General features: G+C 41.1%; 1 protein-coding gene across 1 annotated transcript in view; it reads left to right on the top strand.

Moving 5' to 3' along the window:
• Window positions 1-19,432, top strand: part of MRPS27 (mitochondrial ribosomal protein S27) — a 73,854-nt gene that overhangs the window by 52,408 nt on the left and 2,014 nt on the right. Inside the window, exons 5-10 of the mRNA XM_033110607.1 lie at window positions 2,398-2,512; window positions 5,785-5,863; window positions 9,267-9,382; window positions 13,067-13,169; window positions 15,262-15,404; window positions 17,280-17,450. Coding sequence (XP_032966498.1) covers window positions 2,398-2,512; window positions 5,785-5,863; window positions 9,267-9,382; window positions 13,067-13,169; window positions 15,262-15,404; window positions 17,280-17,450 — 727 coding nt within the window. The remainder of the gene's footprint in view (window positions 1-2,397; window positions 2,513-5,784; window positions 5,864-9,266; window positions 9,383-13,066; window positions 13,170-15,261; window positions 15,405-17,279; window positions 17,451-19,432) is intronic.

Below are 19,432 nucleotides of genomic sequence, written 5' to 3'. Positions count from 1 at the left end.
CTACAAATTGTGTCAGACACTGAGGAGTCAGTGTTGAGCAAGTCGCTCACTGCCCCTACTTGCCCAGGGAGGTTACAGGCTAATGAGGAAGCAACACCATCATTTAAGCAATAGAACTGCTATGTCACTTGACTTTTTTTTCTTTAAAAAATAAAATTAACTTGGCCAAGTTTAATTGGCCATTATACTTTAGATGTCAGATTTTTCAGAGTAACGAGGAAAGGAGCTCAAATAGCTCAATTGATTTTAAAAAATGTGAGGGGAAGCATGAAATAGTAAAAGATAGATTGTGTTTCATTTCTATGCGGAGGATTTTGTTACATCTAGTATCTCAGGCACCGGTATGATGCCTTCTTCTGACTAGATCACTCTTATCCTGATCATAATTTGACTTATTTCTATCTTTATGCTTTTAAAGAGGTTAATTCTGTAGAGAAAGAATAAGAGGGACATTTTCCAGCCAAATCTAAGACATTTCAAAAGACTGGAGAGGGCTAGATGACTCTAAATCCATAAAACATTTTCAGATCTTATCTTTGCCAAATCTCTAACCAGAGCACTAACAAGTAGCCTAAATTAAATACTACTTCTCACTTCCTCTCTTTTTCTCAGCTTTTACTTTGGCAGAGAACCTGTTCAGCAGGAAACTACTCCCAATAGCAGATGGCAGGAAATAGCAGGTGGCAGATCGAATAACCAGCCTCTGAAAAACACTTGTATTAGCTTGTAGCCCTGACTCTCAAATATGGCACAAAATCCTTTCACTCCAAGTTTCTTCTTCCTTTTTTGTTTTTAAGAAAACAGTTCAATTTTTGTGGGGCCCAGAGATTGATCTGCTTTCTGAATGGTTAAAAAAAAAGTGGGGTTTCAGCTGACATGATAGGATGTTTGAGAATCCATCCCAATCAAAACAGATAAACAAAAAGAGGACTGAAAAGCCCTTTACAGAACCTCCCCATGGCCCTGTCTCTGCCTCCCATCTCTGTTCTCACTCTGTCTTACGGCATGGATTCCCAGGAGCTGGGAGAAGCCGCTCAACCCACCGTGTCACCAGTGTATGCAAACTCAAGGCAAAAGTAGCATCCAGAAATCCTAAATTCCATTTCTTTGTGGGAATACTGTTTCTACAGACGGTGCCAAAAAAGAAAAATGTGTACACATTTTAAGAAAGGAAAATACTGTATTAAAATTGTAATAATATATACCAGTAACAAAAGATGAATACAGTTATGCGTATACATTTTTTGGGGACCCCCGGTATATACATCTCAGCTTAGACTGCTTAGACCTTTTAAAACCATGTGGGGAGCAGTAAGAAGCAAGAGGAGATAGACTGAAGAGCTAGAATGCAGCTATGAAGGTTGTGGGATTGTGGGTCCTAAAGACCCGGAGGTCCTGAATGTTCAATTTGGCTTAATTTTTATTATTTTTTCTTCTTTTTTGTTTTCTTTTGGTTCAGTGAAGAGTGTCCCAATCTCTCCTAAGTGCCACAAGAACTATCAATATTATCAATATAACCCAAAGCTGATTTCCCTCTCTAGATTTGCTATGTTATTATATTTTTCGTTTTTCTTCTTTTGTTTCATTTTAAACTTCTAAGGTGTCAGCCTCAGCGTCGCATCTCTGTTCTAATGAAATATGTACTTACATAACCCAATGGTTAGTAGATCATTTTCCCAAATCGTTTTTCATAAATCTCAGATTGAAATTAGATGTTGGGGGGTGGCCCGGTGTCTCAGGCGGTTGGAGCTCCATGCTCCTAACTCCGAAGGCTGCCGGTTCGATTCCCACATGGGCCAGTGGGCTCTCAACCACAAGGTTGCCAGTTTGATTCCTCGAGTCCCACAAGGGATGGTGGGCTGCGCCCCCTGCAACTAGTAAGGGCAGCTGGACCTGGAGCTGAGCTGCACCCTCCACAACTAAGACTGAAAGGACAACAACTTGAAGCTGAACGGCACCCTCCCCAACTAAAATTGAAAGGACAACAACTTGACTTGGAAAAAAATCCTGGAAGTACACACTGTTCCCCAATAAAGTCCTGTAAAAAAAAATAAATAAATAAAAAATAAAATTAGATGTTGAATTAAGGAGTATTAAATAAAGAATAAAATCTTTTATAACATTTTTGTTTATTATTTTTCCTTCTCTTTCCCATTTCAGACTTTATAGTTAATCAGTTTTATCGTCACTTTTTATCGGCTGTTGACTTTCATGACTTTGGTCAACAGTTAATCAATTTTATCCTCAATTTTTTATCGACTGTTGACTTTTATGACTTTGGTCAACAGACTGCACATCTGTAAATATCTAAGAGAAGGGCCTACTGATGGCAGATGTATTTTGGCATTGACATTGAAGAGTTAACATCAGTTTTCTCTCCTCTTATACTTTATTTAGATTCCGACACAGCCCCAACTGCTGGTACCTGAGAGATTGGACTATCCACACCTGGATTAGGCAGTGTCTAAAATATGGTGCGCAAGACAAAGCCTTATATACCCTTGTAAATAAGGTGAGTGCTTTCTTGGCATTTGCAGCTTGTCCTTTGAGTTTAGATGATATGGTGTTTGAACCTATTATAGTACAGCAAAAATTGTGCAAGAAATACCTTTCTAAAATTTTTTACCCTCAGATATCCTTTTTAGAATGGAGTTGGATTTAAATTAACCATTTAAAAATAAAAATTCCTGTAGCTGCTGCTTTTTCAAGCATAGTGACTCAGAAATGGACAGGTAGAAACAAAGGTAGTTCAATCACAAGATCTCTGCACTAATTTCATTTTGGGGAGTTTTTGCTCCCATGACTTGGGCCCAATTCAACTTAATATATATTGCGGACAGTTGGTGGGTGAGAGACATTGCACTGGGGATGGCATTATCTACAAAAATGAACAATATCCTGTCCTTGCCCTCAGGAAACTAAGATTTAATAAGGCAGATAAGCAGGTTTACTAATAAATCTAATATTTGGCCCCAGGGGAAGAAATAGATTAAATCCTGCTCGCTTCCGTTCAGAGTTTAATGACAGAAGAAGATTCTTATGAAAACAAAGCAAGAAGGGTCTGAAAAGTCAGAAAAGTCTGTCTCATTTTCTGCTTCTCCTAGTCTTTTAGTGGAAAGAACACTGGACAAGGAGTCAGAAGACCCAGGCTGTTATCCCCTAATTTCTTCCAATTGCTTGTAACTTCAGGCACGTAATTTATCCCCTGGGTCTTAGTTTTATCAACTGTAAGTTAAGTGAGTTGTACTAAATCAGTGATTTCCAACCCTGGCTGCCCAGTAGAATCACACAAGAAGCTTTTAAAATTTATAGATGCTTTTCTCCATCTCCAAGATTCTAACTTAATGGATCTTTCTGGAACCCAGGCATTGGTACTTTTTTTCAGTGGGTTTTTTTTTTTAAATAGACTTTTTTTTAGAGCAGTTTTAGGTTCACAGCAGAACTGAGCAGAAGGCACAGAGATTTCCCATAAACCCCCTACCCCCACACAGGCGCAGCCTCCCCCATTATCAATGTCCCTCACCAACCAGAGTGGTACAGTTGTTATCATTAATGAACCCACGTTGACACGTCCTAATTACCCAAAGTCCGTACTATTACATTAGGGTTCATTCTGGGTGCTGTACATTCTTTGGGTTTGGACAAATGTGTAATACCATACAGAGCAGTTTTACCATGTTTAAAATTCTCTACGCTCTGCCTGTTCATTCCTCACTGATATCTTTTTAAAGCTCCCACGTTGGTTCTAATTTGCCACCAGGGTTAAGAATCACTGGCCAGTTGATTCTAAGGCTCCTTCCATTTTGCTGTAATGTCTTATCATTCTAAAATATTTTGTTTAAAAAATAAAATAAATAAATAAATAAAATAAAATATTTTGCTTTCACCCTGCCCCTAGGGATTAGTGCTGATTTGGATGACTGCTTTTACAAATATAGACACTGTCCATGATCTGCAACCTTTCAAACAGTGACCTCTGGACATTTTTTCCATTTCAGCACACCTGACACATCCCGTACAGCATACTAGTGACAGTGACTCAGTTCAGCAGTGATTCAGAACTGGGGTTAGGACTAACAGAATTCTCCAAGGGGATGTGTATACTTGGGGAAAATTCCTCAGGTGTTTCTGGTGGGTGGTGGGGGAAGGATGAGGTAGTGTGGGGAATGGTGGTTAATCCTACTGAAGTAACAATTGAAACAAACGAAAATATAACCGTAATTTAGATTGGTAGTAGCCCAACTTGATTGCACATGAAAATCACATGGGAAGCTCATTAAAACTTCAGGTTTCTGTGCCTCATTCCCACAGATTCTGATCTATAAGTCTGAGGCCTAGGAATCTACAGAGCTAAATTCACTACTAGAAAATTCTGTGGCAGATGCTAACAGGTCCACATTTGGAGAAATCTGGATTATCAAATACTCAACTGCTCGTGAACAGAACATCGTAGGAGCTAGATTAGTGATATTTTGTTGGCATATTTCTTGGATCTTTAAAAACCAGTGTAAGAGACAAGAGATAACAAGTGCTGGAAAGGATGTAGCAAAGAGGAAACTCTTACACCATGTTGGTGGAAATGTAAATTAGTGCAGCCACTATGGAAAACAGGATGGAGGCTCCTCAAAAAATTAAAAATAGAACTGCCATATGATCCAGCAATCCAGTTCTGGGTATATATCCAAAGGAAATAAAATCACTCTCTCAAAGAGATACCTGCACCCCCCGTGTTCATTGCAGCATTATTCACAAAAGCCAAGACATGGAAACAACCTAAATTTGTATTGACAAATGAACAGATAAAGACAATGTGGTATATATATATGTACTAGAATATTATTCAGCTATAAAAAGGAGATCCTGCCATTTGTGACAACATGGATGAAACTTAAGGGCATTATGATAAGTGAAATAAGTCAATCAGAGAAAGACAAATACCCTATGATCTCACTTATATGTGGAATCTAAAAAAGCCAAACTCATAAAAACAGTGTAGAATAGTGGATGCCAGGGGCCGGGGATCTGGAGAAATGGGGAGATTTTGGTCAAACTTCTAGTTATAAGATGGATAAGTTCTGAGGAGCTAATGTACAACATGGTGGCTATAGTTAACAATTCTGTACTGTATACTTGAAAGTTTCTGAGAGAGTAGATCTTAAATGTTCTTACCACCATCACAAAAAAATGGTAATTATGTGATGTGATGGATGTGTTAATCAACCTAATTGTAGTAATTATTTCTCAATGTAATGTGTATTAAATCATCATGGTGTACACCTTAAACTTATTCAATACTATATGCCAATTATATCTCAATAACTTTGAGGGGGAAAACAGCCTGAGGACCAAAAAATGCTATGTAATGTGATAATGTGTGCTTTCTCATGGGAATCCATTTTTGCATTGATATTCATGCCTTATAAAAAGAATCACTGAACCCATGGCATATGTGGGGTATTTGGGTTTGGTGTGGTTTTTTTTTTTTTTTTTTTTTTTTTTTTAGCTAGGATGAGGTTTTGGAATTGAGTTTTATTTTTCATCTATCAATTGCCTTATATCAGACATGCCCTCACAACTTTCTTACCTTGACCAACAGTTCCAATTACCAAACCTCATGAGTCACAGTTTCTATTTCACTGTCACAGATGCTGTAAAATGATAGTCAAATATTTTAAAGCTAATGGTGGCAAGTCTTGTCCTGAATAATACATAAGCATATATTATAAATCGAGTTACAGTGGATATTTTTCTCTGATTTTCCTTTCATTTTCATTTTCATTACAGGTTCAATATGGAATTTTTCCAGATAACTTTACATTCAATTTACTGATGGATTATTTCATAAAGACAGAAAATTACAAAAGTAAGAAATGAATCCCAGGTCCATTTATAATGAGGCTTCAGCTCCCAAAGGGAAGTAAATGTGGTCACTTGCCCTTCTTTGTTTCTTAATGACATTTTACATCACTCTTTCAGTCAGAAATAGATTCGTGGTTGATTTATTATACCATTTGGCCAGATAGGAAAATCGTATCCAGGTGGTTTTTTTTTTCTGAGTTTCTCAAGTTTATGTGTTCATGTCTCTTTAGGCAAAGAACAGTGAATTTAGTTAAGCAATAAACGCTGCCTGAGCTTCCATGGCTAGTTAAGATTATAGTGATGCTGTGACTAGCTTGCCTTTTATAGCACCATCAGCTAACTGTGTTTTATTTAAACCATAGTTGTTGTATTGTGTAAAATATAAAATCAGTTGACTTTTCTTATGAAGGAAAGTCATTTCCCATCGCTAGGCTTTTATTTCCTCATCTGTAGCATAAGTGGATCCGTCATCTCCGAGATATCTTTACCCCCGAATTCTCTGAGCCCATGAGATTAATTTAAAGTAACTTTTAACTTCAGCTGCAATAAGGAAGGCCAAGGAAGGATAGGGATTGCAGCAGACTGCAGAGCAGTCAGTGGGACCCTGCCGGTTCTACTGCAGCATGCTTGTGCTTGCAGCTCCGCAGACAGTGAGGAAGGAAAGAGGAGGCCTTGCTCTTTTGTAAAGATACACAGTGGCTCTCCCTTTCTAACTTTTCATCCAGGCTTGGTACCGAGGAGCCGTGAAAGAGCCACGCCTGTGCTGGGGGCGTTACTACCTCAGGAACATGGATGTGGGCTGGTGGTCACTTACACGTTTATGACATCTGTGATCCTGCCTTTGGGTTCCATCCCCTCGTCCCTGCACGCCAGCACCCTCGGCCTATCCCATCGCATCCGTCCTCAGTGATTAGGCTGGGCCCTAGGCATCTCCGCCCTTCCTGTGGGCTCTTCTCTCCTTTCTCTCCTCTGGGTCTCTGCTCCGTCTTCTCTCTCATCAGACTTGCAGTTGCTGGCTGCCAAAGGATGTTTGCTGCATATTATTTTTTGAAATGTTATTAAACCTTGTCCATTTCTTTCTCCATTTTAAACATGCATTTCCTGAATTCAACTAAAAGATAATTGGCTTTTACAAAATCTAATTTTCATAACCTAGTCTCTGAACATCAGATTTAAGAATCCATATTACTGTATCATTGGAAAATTATGTAGAGGCAGTTTTCTCTCCTCTTTCTCTCTGAAGGGATGGTGGGAGGATCAAAGGAATTTTTTTTCCCCCTAAATACGGAGTAAATAATTAATATTGAGTATTTTTTAAAATAAAGTTTTGATAAAGGCTATTATTATTATTTGGCAAAAACTTAGAAAATAATATTATGCTTTTTATTGTTGTTAGGATAGGAAATATCAAAGTACATAAATGATTATGAAGGAAAAGGAAATTAATTATCCAGGCCAATCTAATTTTACTTCCCCAGTTGACTGAAATGCAGACAATAAATAAAAGACAAAGTCAGTTTGATTTATTTTCATGTGTAATTTTGGATTCAGTAGTGAACAGTTGTGAAAACTGAGTTTTGTTTTTTGTTTTTTGTTTGAACTAGATTTTTAGCTTTAACTGTATTCTTTAAAAATACTGGTTTATTTGGGTTTTGCTTTGTTTTTGTTTTTAATCTCTTCCAGGTCCTCATTTGGCTACTAACTGACTAGATGACTCCTTTGTCTGCCCGTCTGTCTCAGTTTCCCCATTTGTAAAAAGAGTATAGAAATTCTTGCGTGTGGCCTCATTCAGAACCATGACAACATGTACAAAACCAGCTGGCTAGGAACAGCTGCAAATCACTGTTAGCTCTTATAATTATGAGTGTATGCAAAAAGCGGTGAAGAGAGCAACTCAATCAATTAGTCAAGAATATTTTTGGTTCCTGTTATGTTGCAGGCACCGCATTTTAAACCAATATTAACATTCTGTAATTGAACAACAAACATTAAGCAAATTAAGGAATTGTTTGAACTTGATTTTCTTGGTTTCTATCTGTGTTGTGGAATATTGAGGGAAAATAAAAATTGTTCAAGGTCTGATCTCCTATGGCCAGCATTCACGTGGAAACAAATATGTTGTATATTACACTCAGGGGCTTGTAATTTATGAATGAGCATTTTCTTTTCCCTTTGTTCAAGTCTTTTAAACTAAACTCGATTATCCTTTTTATAGTCTTCTGTTTTCTGTCTTTGAAGTAATACCTGGGATTTAGGATTGCCTGTAGCATTTGTCCTCTTTTGCCCTACCAGGAAGAAGTTCAGAGTACACAGAATGGGGCAGTCAGCCCAGCCCTGCTCTACTTGTCAGGATGACCTGGAAAATATAGTGGCCTCCTTCCTGTATGCCTCGTCTCTTCTGTCTGACGGGCATGATGCCTTCAATTTGCTTCTCAATTTTTGAGGCATTTTCATGTGTATTATCTTGTTGGGTATTTCTTTTCTGTATTTGTTGGACTGTCCAACAGTTTTTTTTGGAGGGGTGGAGAGAAGGTGAACAGGACTTTTTTATTGGGGAACAGTGTGTACTTCCAGGACTTTTTCCAAGTCAAGTTGTTGTCCTTTCAGTCTTAGTGTGGAGGGCGCAGCTCAGTTCCAGGTCCAGTCGCCGTTGTTAGTTGCAGGGGGCGGAGCCCACCATCCCTTGTGGGACTCGAGGAATTGAACTGGCAACCTTGTGGTTGAGAGCCCACTGGCCCATGTGGGAATCGAACCGGCAGCCTTCAGCGTTAGGAGCACAGAGCTCCAACCGCCTGAGCCACCGGGCCAGCCCCCTGTCCAACAGTTTTTTGAAGTAGGTGGGACAAATGGTATCTTATTATTATGAAGGTGATGCTAGATGAAATTCAATGGTTTATTCAATGTCCTCGCGGACAAGGGTGCAGTGGCACCTGAGTTAGTGCATACTGGTGTGTACAATAGAAGCTAAAAGTTTGGGCAAGACCTAATTTGTAGAACTGGGACCAAAGCCCACATTTTTTTACTTCTTAATTCTGCCTATTTTTGTATCACACCCCACTTTTGGTTTCCCTCCCCTCTCTCCCGCCCTCCCCACAACTCCAGTTCAAGCCGTTGTTTGTCAGTCTAGTTGTGTAGGACACAGCCCCCTGGCGCATGAGCCTTGCACTCCCCCCGGCTGAGGCAGTCGGTCAGTGGCTGCTCACGGCAGGTCACGTCATCGTCTGGCCATTCACTGAATCGAACCGGCGACCTCGGTGGTAGGAGCACAGTGCTCCAACCACCTGGGCCCCCCGCCCCCCCCCCCCCGCACATCCCACTTTTTAAGAGTGTTTATACCGGTAGTTACAGAGTTGATGATGTTACCTGCAGCTAATTTCCTCTTGTTTTTACTTTGATCGTTTTGCCAGATGCTCTAGCTGTGGTTTTTGAGGTCATGATGCAAGAAGCCTTTGAAGCACCTTCCACGCAGCTCCTCTCCCTCTATGTTTTATACCATTGCCTGGCAAAGAAGACAGACCTCACTGTAAGTGATCTACCTTAAAGCAGTACCGAGGGCCCTAGGAAAAGCAAATAGCAGCTGCTGCATAGGGATGAGGTGGCCAGAGGCAACCTCGGCTCAGAATCTTCCAAGAAGGTATCTGATATGCAGCTCTGTGGCCGTGTACAAACAGGCAGGAGTGTTCAGTCTGCACATTGTAGTTACTGGCTCCTAACGAAGTGGAACTGGATGTCCCTCCACTCACGAGAATCTCCCGTGAAAGTCCTTAGGCACATTTTGAAACCTGAGCTAGGCTAATTACACCCCAGATATTCAGAAATGGGTCACTGATAGTGAGAGCTGGATGTGGCATAGCAGAGGCGGTGAGGTAGGTGACTTTGGCCACAACCTCAGGTATTAAATACCGATTACTTAATTTGTATCAGTATTTTCCTAAGGTTACTCTGGGTCAATCCAGAATACGAAGTTTTGGTTTTATCCCTTGGTTTAGGTATTTAGTCATTATTTATTGCTATCCTAAGAATAACAACAATAACTAATATTTAAATAGCACTTGCTTTATACCAGGCGGTGTTCTTGATGTTTCAAGTTTATTACTGCATTTAATCCTTACAACTCTATACAGATGAGAAGAATGGGGCACAGAGATGTCAGTTAATAGCATGAAGCCACCTAATGAAGCCAGGGACTACGGTCCCATAGTCCACCCTTAAACCTCAAATATAACATTAAAAAAATCCTACTTTGAGTAGAAACTGAAAAGGTCGTCTAGTCCAGCCTGCATTCTGAAGAATGTATGGTGTATTTTGCTTTTCTAAGATGAGTGTTGCAGACTATGCGTACACCATATTCACTAGTTCATTAAATATATATTGAGCACCTATGACATTCCATACATTGCCAGTGCTAGTTATAGAATGGTGAGCAAATATTTCCTGCTTACAATCTAAGAAAAACACAGGCATTTAAAAACCGTAAAACAAACACACACATACAAAATTACGACGATACAAAGATGTCTGTGAAAAACCTAGTATTGTAGGGAATCTTTGTTTGTATTCTGAACTTAGGCAGGTGAGTAAAGTCTTCCTTAAAATATTTCTTGGGTTAATATTTGAAGGATGAATAGGAATTAACTGGCAGAAGAGGGAAAGAAAGTCTAAAAAGAGGAAATGGCATGTGCGGGAGCCCTGTGGCGGACGGAACATGGTGAGCAGAAAGGAGCTAGAAGATAGGAAGATAATCAGTGTGGCTGCCACAGAGAGATGGTGGAAGGACGTAGGGCCAGATAAGGTTGGAGAGTCTAGGTCGTGCTAAGCCACATCGTCGTCTTCTTAAAAGTACTGAGAAGCCATTGAAAAGTTTCAGCATCATGGAGAGTAACATAATCAGATTTGTGTTTTGAAAAGATGCCTCTGGCTGTAATGTGCATAAGAGACGGGAGCAGGGTTGCTGTTAGGAGCTGGTTTTGGTTGTCTGAGCAAGAAGCAATGGTAGTGTGGGGACCACAGTGTGGTGAAGCTGGAGAGTAGCCGATGGACACATTTGGGAGGCAAATAACATGGTGAGGAACTAGATATGGAGACAGGGAATAGGGTCAAATCTTATCTCCTTCATTTCTGACTTGTGTATCTGGATGGAAGAGTCGCCATGTGTTTGGAAAGGGAATTCTGGAAAAAGGCTAGGTTTTATGAGGAAAATCATTAATTTGGCTTTGAACATGTGCATCTTGAGATACCTTTGAGACAATCAAGAGATTTCATAAGAGAAATTGGGATCTTAATGGAAAAATCTGGACTGGAGATATAATTTATACACCTACATGTAAATATCTGCAAATGAGCCACAGGGCAAAAAGGAAAATCAGGAATGTGTGGACCACAAAAACCACGGGAAGAGAGTGGTCTACAATGTAGAATGCTTCTGAGGAAGATGAGAACTTCTAAAAAGTTCATTGTAAAATTCAGTGGTGTGAAGGCACCAAATTATAACCTGTGTTTCCGTAGAATAATGGAGCAGGAAACCAAATCAAAGTGGATTGCAGAGTGAGTTAGAGTTGCAGAAAGGAGGCAGCTTGTGTAGGCAAGCGTTTTGAGGTGTCTAGCTGTGAAGGGGAGTGCAGCAGAGGGAGGAGGAGAAATGAGGGTTTGCTTTGTATTGATGGGAAAGGCAGACGCATAAAATGGAAAAACATTGAGGACATTGGTGAAATAGCACCAGACTTAGTCTGTAGTAGTATATACGGCAGAAGCTAACAGCTTGGAAGAGACCTAATGCTTTAGCCATGGTTGCATTATTCTCAGACAAGCTTCAGAAAACCCTCTAGGACATTGTTTTCATGCATCTTTTTAAAAGTCCTTTTGGAAGTATCACCAATCCAGTCAGCGTCACCACCCTGCTCAGCTCCCAGCTCAGCAAGGATGCTGCCTGCTTGGATTTTAGTGCTTAGTGCATTCTGACACTATAGATCATTTTTCCCCTAAAGAAAAGAAAAAATGTTTTTAAGGTTCCCTATTTATTATTCACTGGGCCCATTTTCATACAGTTTATATGGGGGGAAATCAAACCTCACAGTGATTTGCTTTTGAAAGTGAAATGACCTGATCCTTAATTACCAGCAATTGTACTTAGATGCGCGGAAGAAGTGCCTGCAGAGGTTTTGTGTTTCTCCCAAGGTGTTTGCTTTTTTCAGACCTTGAGAAATTACACTTTTATTGCACAAAGGCCATCCCAGTGAAAAGGTTTGGGTGCCATTAACGCCTGGGGTGCCTCACTTACACCCGGCTACAATTGTCACCTGCGGACTTCCTTCATTCTCTGCGTCCCCCGACCTCTGAGTGCAGAGACCAGGGCAGGACAACCTGAGCTTTGTCTGCTGTATTTCCAAGCCCCATCAGGGCTCAGGCTGTCGCCTACTCATCTGGCACCCAGAAGATCACCGCTCGTGTCTGGGAAATTGCCGAGGCTCTCCTGTGGGCCCTGCTTTTCCAGAGCCCCCCCGCCCCAATCACTGCTGCTGCCATTCTGCAGCACGCTTAGCAATGCTTATGGTTTTGCTCCTTTTTCTTATGTCTCAAAAGGCTCCAATTTTATTGAAGTATAATTTTGCACCCTGGGTTGAAAGAAACGATCACTAAGTGTTTCTGATTGCCTAATTTATTTTTGAGAGCCACTAATCTATCTAAAAGCAACATAATTGTTGTATTTATTTTAACACTGTGAAGTAGGAGTCTTATCATTGCTGAATTGTTTAAAATTCAAAAGCTTGCTCCATCACGTCACAGCGTGTGAGTGCATGTGGGGCTGACAGCATGTTACATCTGTATTGATTGTCTCAAGGCAGTGTTGGCCCAGAGTGTACTCTTTAGTTTTGTCTTGTTTTGCTTCTCTGATTGTAAAAGGAGCTCTTGTTCATTGCCAACAATTTGGAAAGTAATGAAAAGTACAAAGAAGAAAACCAAATTACTCATAATTTTATAAGCCAGAAATCTGTTAACATATTGGGTATTTTTTTTCTGTGTTTGTCATTAAACATAAATACCTTTTACTTAAAAAAATTGGGATTATAATCTACTTATAGCTTTGTTATTTTGCTTTTTTAACTAAATGCTATGCCATGTTCTTTTTCCTCCGTGTCAGTAAAAATCACATTTTTGCATAACGTATTCGTTGGTTGGCTGGATGGTGATCTGGTCTATTCTGTTGCAGTGGGAAGAGGAGAGGAACTTCGGGGCGTCCCTGTTACTCCCCGGCCTAAAGCAGAAGAACTCAGTGGGGTTGAGTTCCCAGCTGTATGGCTACACACTTCTTGGTAAGCTAAGTGATCCTTACAAATACTAATACTGTTCTTCAGGGGTAGAATGAACACATTCTTCTAATTCATAATAAAATTATCATTTGATTGAAATTTGCTAGTGAAATTCCTATACAGCTTTCATTTTTAGGCAAAAAAAAAAAAAAAAAAAAAAGACTTTGATGGCCTTACAGTTATGACTTAAGAGAATAAAGAGGGTTCTAAAACCTGTCATCACTGGTGCTAGTGGCCGTAGATTATTTTAGTGATAGTCAAGGTGAGGAAGGACGAGAAAAAGGAAAGTTCTAGCCTTGTTTTGGGAGATCCAGCCAGTAGAATCTTCCCCAGTATTAACAAAGACCTTTCTCTTTCTAGAGACCTTAAAGTCCAGGACGTGAGAAATTAAGAGTTAAGGCCGAAGTCCTATCTGTGGTATTGTTTTCGGAGGGAGGGGAGGAAACTAAGAGAGCACAGCTAGGAGGCTTTGGGAAAGCAGAGAGAGACTCATTAGAGCAGTGTGACTGTGCCACGCAGGGGTGGTCGCTTTACTCGAGTGACCCAGTCACACTGAAATCAGACTGTCCTCTAGACAAAGGCTTCTGAGGTGTGGCCTCAGAACCTGGGCAGTGTGAAATCTGGGCAAATCCCATTCAACATTAAATGTACATTAAATATGCCCTGTTTTACAGAGGTTTCTTAGATGCATATTATTCTTTCATTCTCTCTCTTAAGTAATAGGCCTTTGAGAAAGCACCTTCTCTTGATTACACATGGCTTCTGCTTACCTTGGTTTTCTGAAAATCATCCAAGTTATAGCAATTTGGCTGCTTCTGAAGTGGATCTTCACCAGCAAACTGCAGTGTGGCTGTCTTGGATGCTAATTCTGACATAAACTGACTCAGAGGAATTTCAGAGTTTATCAGACTGGCTATCAGACTAGCAAAAGAGATGACCACTTTTTTAAAAAATCACTTTCTCCTTATTTGCCATCTACTTTTGATGCTGATTTATGTGTTTTTGCCATCAGATTAGTATTCAGGACTGTTATTCTGCAGGAATTATTCAGGACGTTGTCGGGGCTAAGAATATGTACTTTGTTATTGCTTCTAAGCAGGGTCCCCTGGGTGCTTTGGGACTGGCGGCCATCAGATCAAAAGCTCTTTGCTTTCATTGTATCAGGCGCTGTGTACGCACCCCCATGGAAGCAGCTTCCCAGAGTGTGACTGCAGTCTAGCCCCAAGCATCTTAAAGGTCTAAAATTAGCTGTCACCTGATAAGCTTGGTATATTTATGTCCTCCTGCAGCTTTCCCAAATCCTTCCCAGGAAAGATGAGCGAAGGTGGATTTAAGACCTGGCCGCTCAAGGTGACTTTGGTCGTTAGTGCAGAAAGGGTTTCTGTTCCCCAGGAGTGCAGAGACCGTCCCACTCCCGACCCACGGACCCTGCTGTCTGGGGTCCACATCTTGAGCTCCATTGGGGATGGTTTGGACTCCCAAGAGAGGCATTCATGACCTGAGATCCAAAAGGATGATGATTTTATGATTAAAGTGTTGATGAAGCTCGAATAAAGGCAAGAAGAGCAACGTGAGGGCAGTCAATGGCGTGTTTTAGAGCATTTCAAAAAATGTCAAACATTTCCTGGCAGGGAATGTTGCAGATGTTGACAAGATTTTCACTGTAGGGAAGCTGTGGAATTTATTTTGCTGGGGAAGATTTTGTTCTTAAAACAAAAATAGTATTTCAGTTGCTTGACTTATTTTATAAGGGTAGCTCCATGTAGAGGCTGATGTATCAGCCTCTCTACATTTCCCTCAGCCCTGTGATTCAGACCTCTTCATAATCTCACCAGCCAAAATGAAAAGCAGAAAAACAAGTTCATAAAATTTCATATTAAAAAACATATACGGTGAAATTTACCACATTCTGCATCATCCATCTGAAATGTCACAAGGTGCTGGATTGGGATGAGGCTCTTTGTATAGATTTAAAATGCTCTTTCTTCCTTTCTGGAACTGCCAGCTGAATGTTCACTCGTACTTTCAAGTCCGTAGTCTCAGACATGGTGGGAATGCTTGCCTCAGCTTTCTTCATTGTTCCTTTTGGCCACAGGAAAGGTGGAACTGCAGCAAGGGTTGCGAGCCGTGTACCATAACATGCCTCTGCTTTGGCAACCAGGCTACCTTGACAGAGCCCTTCAAGTGATGGAGAAGGTGGTCTCTGCCCCGGAAGATGGAAAGCTATGTAAAGAAGCGGTATGTTCCTCGGCTCTAAACTCAGTGAGCTTTAGCCCTCTCTTGTTCCTCATAAGTCAAGCTTGGAATTTGTTTTCATTGTTCACCCCACCTCCACTTTCTTTATTTCTGTAGAATCATGTACTTATTCTGTTGAAAAGGAACGAAAAACCACAAACATTCTCAATGTTACTGTTAAAAAAACACTAGAAAATAAGATTAATAATCGTTTTTACAGCTCACCATCTAGGAGGAAAACTATTCTTCTCCCTTAAAATTCAAACTGAGTTCAATAAAATACTGCACACCCCCCAGTAAAATCCCAGTGACAGCTCAGGAGAGATTAAGATTTAGTTTGAAATTTTTGGCTTTTCTGTATGTACCCTTGTAGTCCTGGGAAACTACATGGTAATTTTTTTCCCCCACAAAAGTCAAGAGATGAATCTGGAGACGGGAGCTGGCACAGTCTCCCTTTCCTTCCATTAACCCATTGTGTGGTGGCTAGATGGTGCTTGGGGGACCTGGACCAGATAGATGTTCCTTCCGAAGTTCTGAGGACTTCACTTTGCCTGGACTTGGAAACTGTCCTCCCACCAGCCCCAAAGCTCCTCTCTCTCAGTCACTTAGGACTCTTGTCCAAGCAGCTTTCGTGGCCAAAGTGAGGCCTGGAAGGACATTGGTTGTTTCATTAGGGGGTGGGTAAAAGCTAACTCTGAGCTTCCAGTCTGTGTTACCTTGACCCTGATCACTCGCACTCACCGCTTGGCTTTCATTTCAGTCATGAGATGCACAAGTCTGGTGCCGGTTCTGGCTCCAGTGAAGCATTACGTTCTTTGCCAGGCGTTTATAACAAAGCGTACACATTTCTAAATATATGTTCGTATTTAACACTGCTATAGTCAGTGCTAGTGATTGGAAATACAAAATTATACATAAATTGTTTGCCAGGGAAATATTCTTTCCAATCTGAGTCAGATTTGCATTCTTTGTATTCTGACTTGACAGGAATGCGATTTAGGTGTCAGCAAGAGTGGGATATGTGTCGGGTTTGGGTGTAATGTATGAGTGGCATTAAAAGGCCTGGGGGTAGTTCCTGGGTTTTTGTTCTAATGTGACATGGACAGAGTTAGTCGATTTCCAAGCAGGTGCTAATGCTGGCCTTGAGGTTCTTTCTGTGCCATCTCTGATGATTAGGCCCTCCGTGGGTCAGGGGAAGTGAAAGGGGGGGCAGAGGGGTCAAAACAAAAATAAACCCTCTGTTTTGGAATTTACTTACTTTCTCGGTTACAGAAATCACCTCGTTAAAATGAATTTCATGTATGCCTGTCTGGTCTTTGCCAGCAGCTTATGGGATTGTGCCGATACCTAATGCAGAGCTACCCTGTGAGCTCAAATCTTTCTCTGAAGGAGGCCCTCTCCTGGATTCAGCGGCTTCACCGTGCATTCACAATGGCCCTTTGTTGGTTGTGGTCTGCGCTGGTTTTGCTTTCCCTTTCTTCCCTTTCCAAACCGATTGAGGAAGAAAGACCGTGTGTGTGTGGGCCGGGAGGTTGGGGTGGGGGGGTGTTCTTTCCTGCCCCTTGAGCATAAGTTTTGGATTCCTACCTGGTTGAGTAAAAGTGAGATCAAGTGCCATTGTGCTGATTCATGTACAAATAATTCTGAGCTTGCTTATTTGTACCATTTGTTTGTACTAAGTTTCCCATGCCATCCAACAGGGTGTTTTTAATGTAAAAACATGTAACCATTTTTCTTTCCTATAATTTTATAAGACGAAGCTTCTCATGATTTTCTACAGCCCAGTTTTTCCTTCCTTTCCCTCCTCCAGCCTCTCTTCCCAGTGCGCTGTCAGGGCCACAGGCTGACTAGTCCCATGCCCCTCTTTTTGCTCCACAGCTCGAGGTGCTGGACAGAGCACTGAAGGTTCTGACTGCTCCGGCCCCTGCGTCTTCAGAGGAGCAGCCCCAGGAAGGGGAAGACAGCCAGGGCTCGGGAAACCTGGCGGAGCAGTCAGACATGGAGGAAAGCGAACAGTCCAGGCTTCCCCAATACCTGGAACGATTTAAGGTGAGTCACACCTGAACTGGGTCCCTCTCAGCTGTGCATTAAACATGCTTCTCTGCTGTGGTGATAGACAAGCAACCCTTTCATGCATCAGTGTCACACACAGAGCATTAAAAACTGACTTCCAAAATTACATTTTTATTGCTTCATACAGGAAGTGGTCTTAAAAGAAATAAATGGAATGTCTATGCTCCTTTTTGTACTTGAGCTAATGGGTCACCATGTTGTTCCCCAGACAGCATGTCATTACCCCCTCATCCCTGTCATGTGCCTGATGGATAGGTAGGTAATATTATAGCTCGCCTCCTCAGAGCAGTCACCTGACTCCAGCCCCGGGTGGAAAGGGTCTGGTCGTTTCTCCGTATTGCATTAAATGTGCTTGGTAATCTACAAACGCAGGTAGAAATTACAAAGCCTCATTTAAGTATGATGGAAATAAGATGCAGTCCTCTTCCTTTGCTCACCTTTGGCAGCTTTGTGTTGTGTACTAGGGCCATCAGAATTGCTCTCTTGTACTACGTGGAAGATGTAAACAAGTTTCCACTGTTTCTTTTCAGAACAGCCCCGAGCAGTCAAGCCACCTTTGGTAGCTTTCAACTGTATGACCCACAACGCTCTAATCAGAGTCAGGAAGAAGAGCCTTGTTCAAAGTTTAATCCCTTGGCCTCTTTCTTGCTTTGTTCCTCATCTATTTTGTGCAAAGAGAAAAAAAGTACTGCCTGAAGGAGAATGCTTCGTATGAAGCAAAAAATATTTCCATCCATGCCAGCTGATCAATTGTATCACTTTGGGACAGAGAGATATAAATTTTGCCAGATTATTACATTTAAATCTTTTCAGTAATTATGTTGAACCAGCTCTGGGAAACCTATTTCTCCATGTTATAAGGGGGATTCTATTGTACTTTTAGCACCTGTTTCTCTCAGTACTTCTATAAGGTCATTGCTCAACTTCCCACTTTTATGATTTGACAACTGAGAAAGGTTAATTGATGTTCCCAGGGTAACAGAGAATTAGCAGTAGAGCCAGGTTAACAATATACCTACCTGTTCTTTCCTCTTAACTTTGCCTAACTTTGCAGACTTACTTAGAAAGGCTAAAAACAAACAAAAAAAAAGAATTTATTTAGCCCATAGGTTATCGTTCACCATATACTTATTGGCCGAGTTTGTCACTCCACTCCTAAAAATTATCACCTCTTTCTCTTACTTCTTATATATTTAATCTCAGAGAATAGAAATCTGTGCCTGCATTAAATTCTCAGCTCTCACTCTTCCACAAATGCGTTTTTTTGAAAATCAAAGACAAGAGACAAATATTTGTTGACTGTTAGCTGTGTGTTAGGCACCACTGCATTTCATTGGTGCTCCCTGTAGCTCTGCGTGGTAGGTACTGCTTGGCCCGTGTCACGTGACACCAAGATTGAAAGAAACCAGCCCATCGACTCTGGATTTGAACAAAAGTTTTCTGACTCAGAATTGAATCCGTATTCTCACATTCCAAGCTCTTTCCTTGGCCTCAAACCACATGGAGAATGTTATCCGAAAGAAATAATTCTCATTTTATATTTCCTTTTCTTTCTGTTGCCTGATTTTTATTAGTCTTGTATAATTTGGGGCCTATTTTTATATGACAGACCCATCACACTGGCCTCTGGCCATTCCTTGAAGCCCATGGACCTACCCACCTTCCGCGCCCCCGTTGGAACAGACCTCGTCACCTGTACCAGTGAATTGCATTTGTTTGTGGGACATGGGTGTGTGTAGTATACCTAGGGCCAGAAGTGCCTCTCTCTGATGAGCTATATCTTGAAGCACTTAAGTAGATTACTGTTTTTAGTACTTTATTTCTCCAGGAGTACAATACAGAACTAACCAAGCTGCCATTTCAGATGGAGGCCGTATGCAAAGGCTGACAGACCTTCAGTGAGCACAGCAGGTGGAAGTATATAACAGTGCAGGCATCATGGGAGCTGTTTAGCATGC

The sequence above is a fragment of the Rhinolophus ferrumequinum genome, chromosome 7 (assembly GCF_004115265.2).
Source record: "Rhinolophus ferrumequinum isolate MPI-CBG mRhiFer1 chromosome 7, mRhiFer1_v1.p, whole genome shotgun sequence".
Taxonomy (NCBI): domain Eukaryota; kingdom Metazoa; phylum Chordata; class Mammalia; order Chiroptera; family Rhinolophidae; genus Rhinolophus; species Rhinolophus ferrumequinum.
The sequence above is the reverse complement of the archived record's forward strand: the minus strand, read 5'-3'. Positions and strand labels throughout refer to the sequence as shown.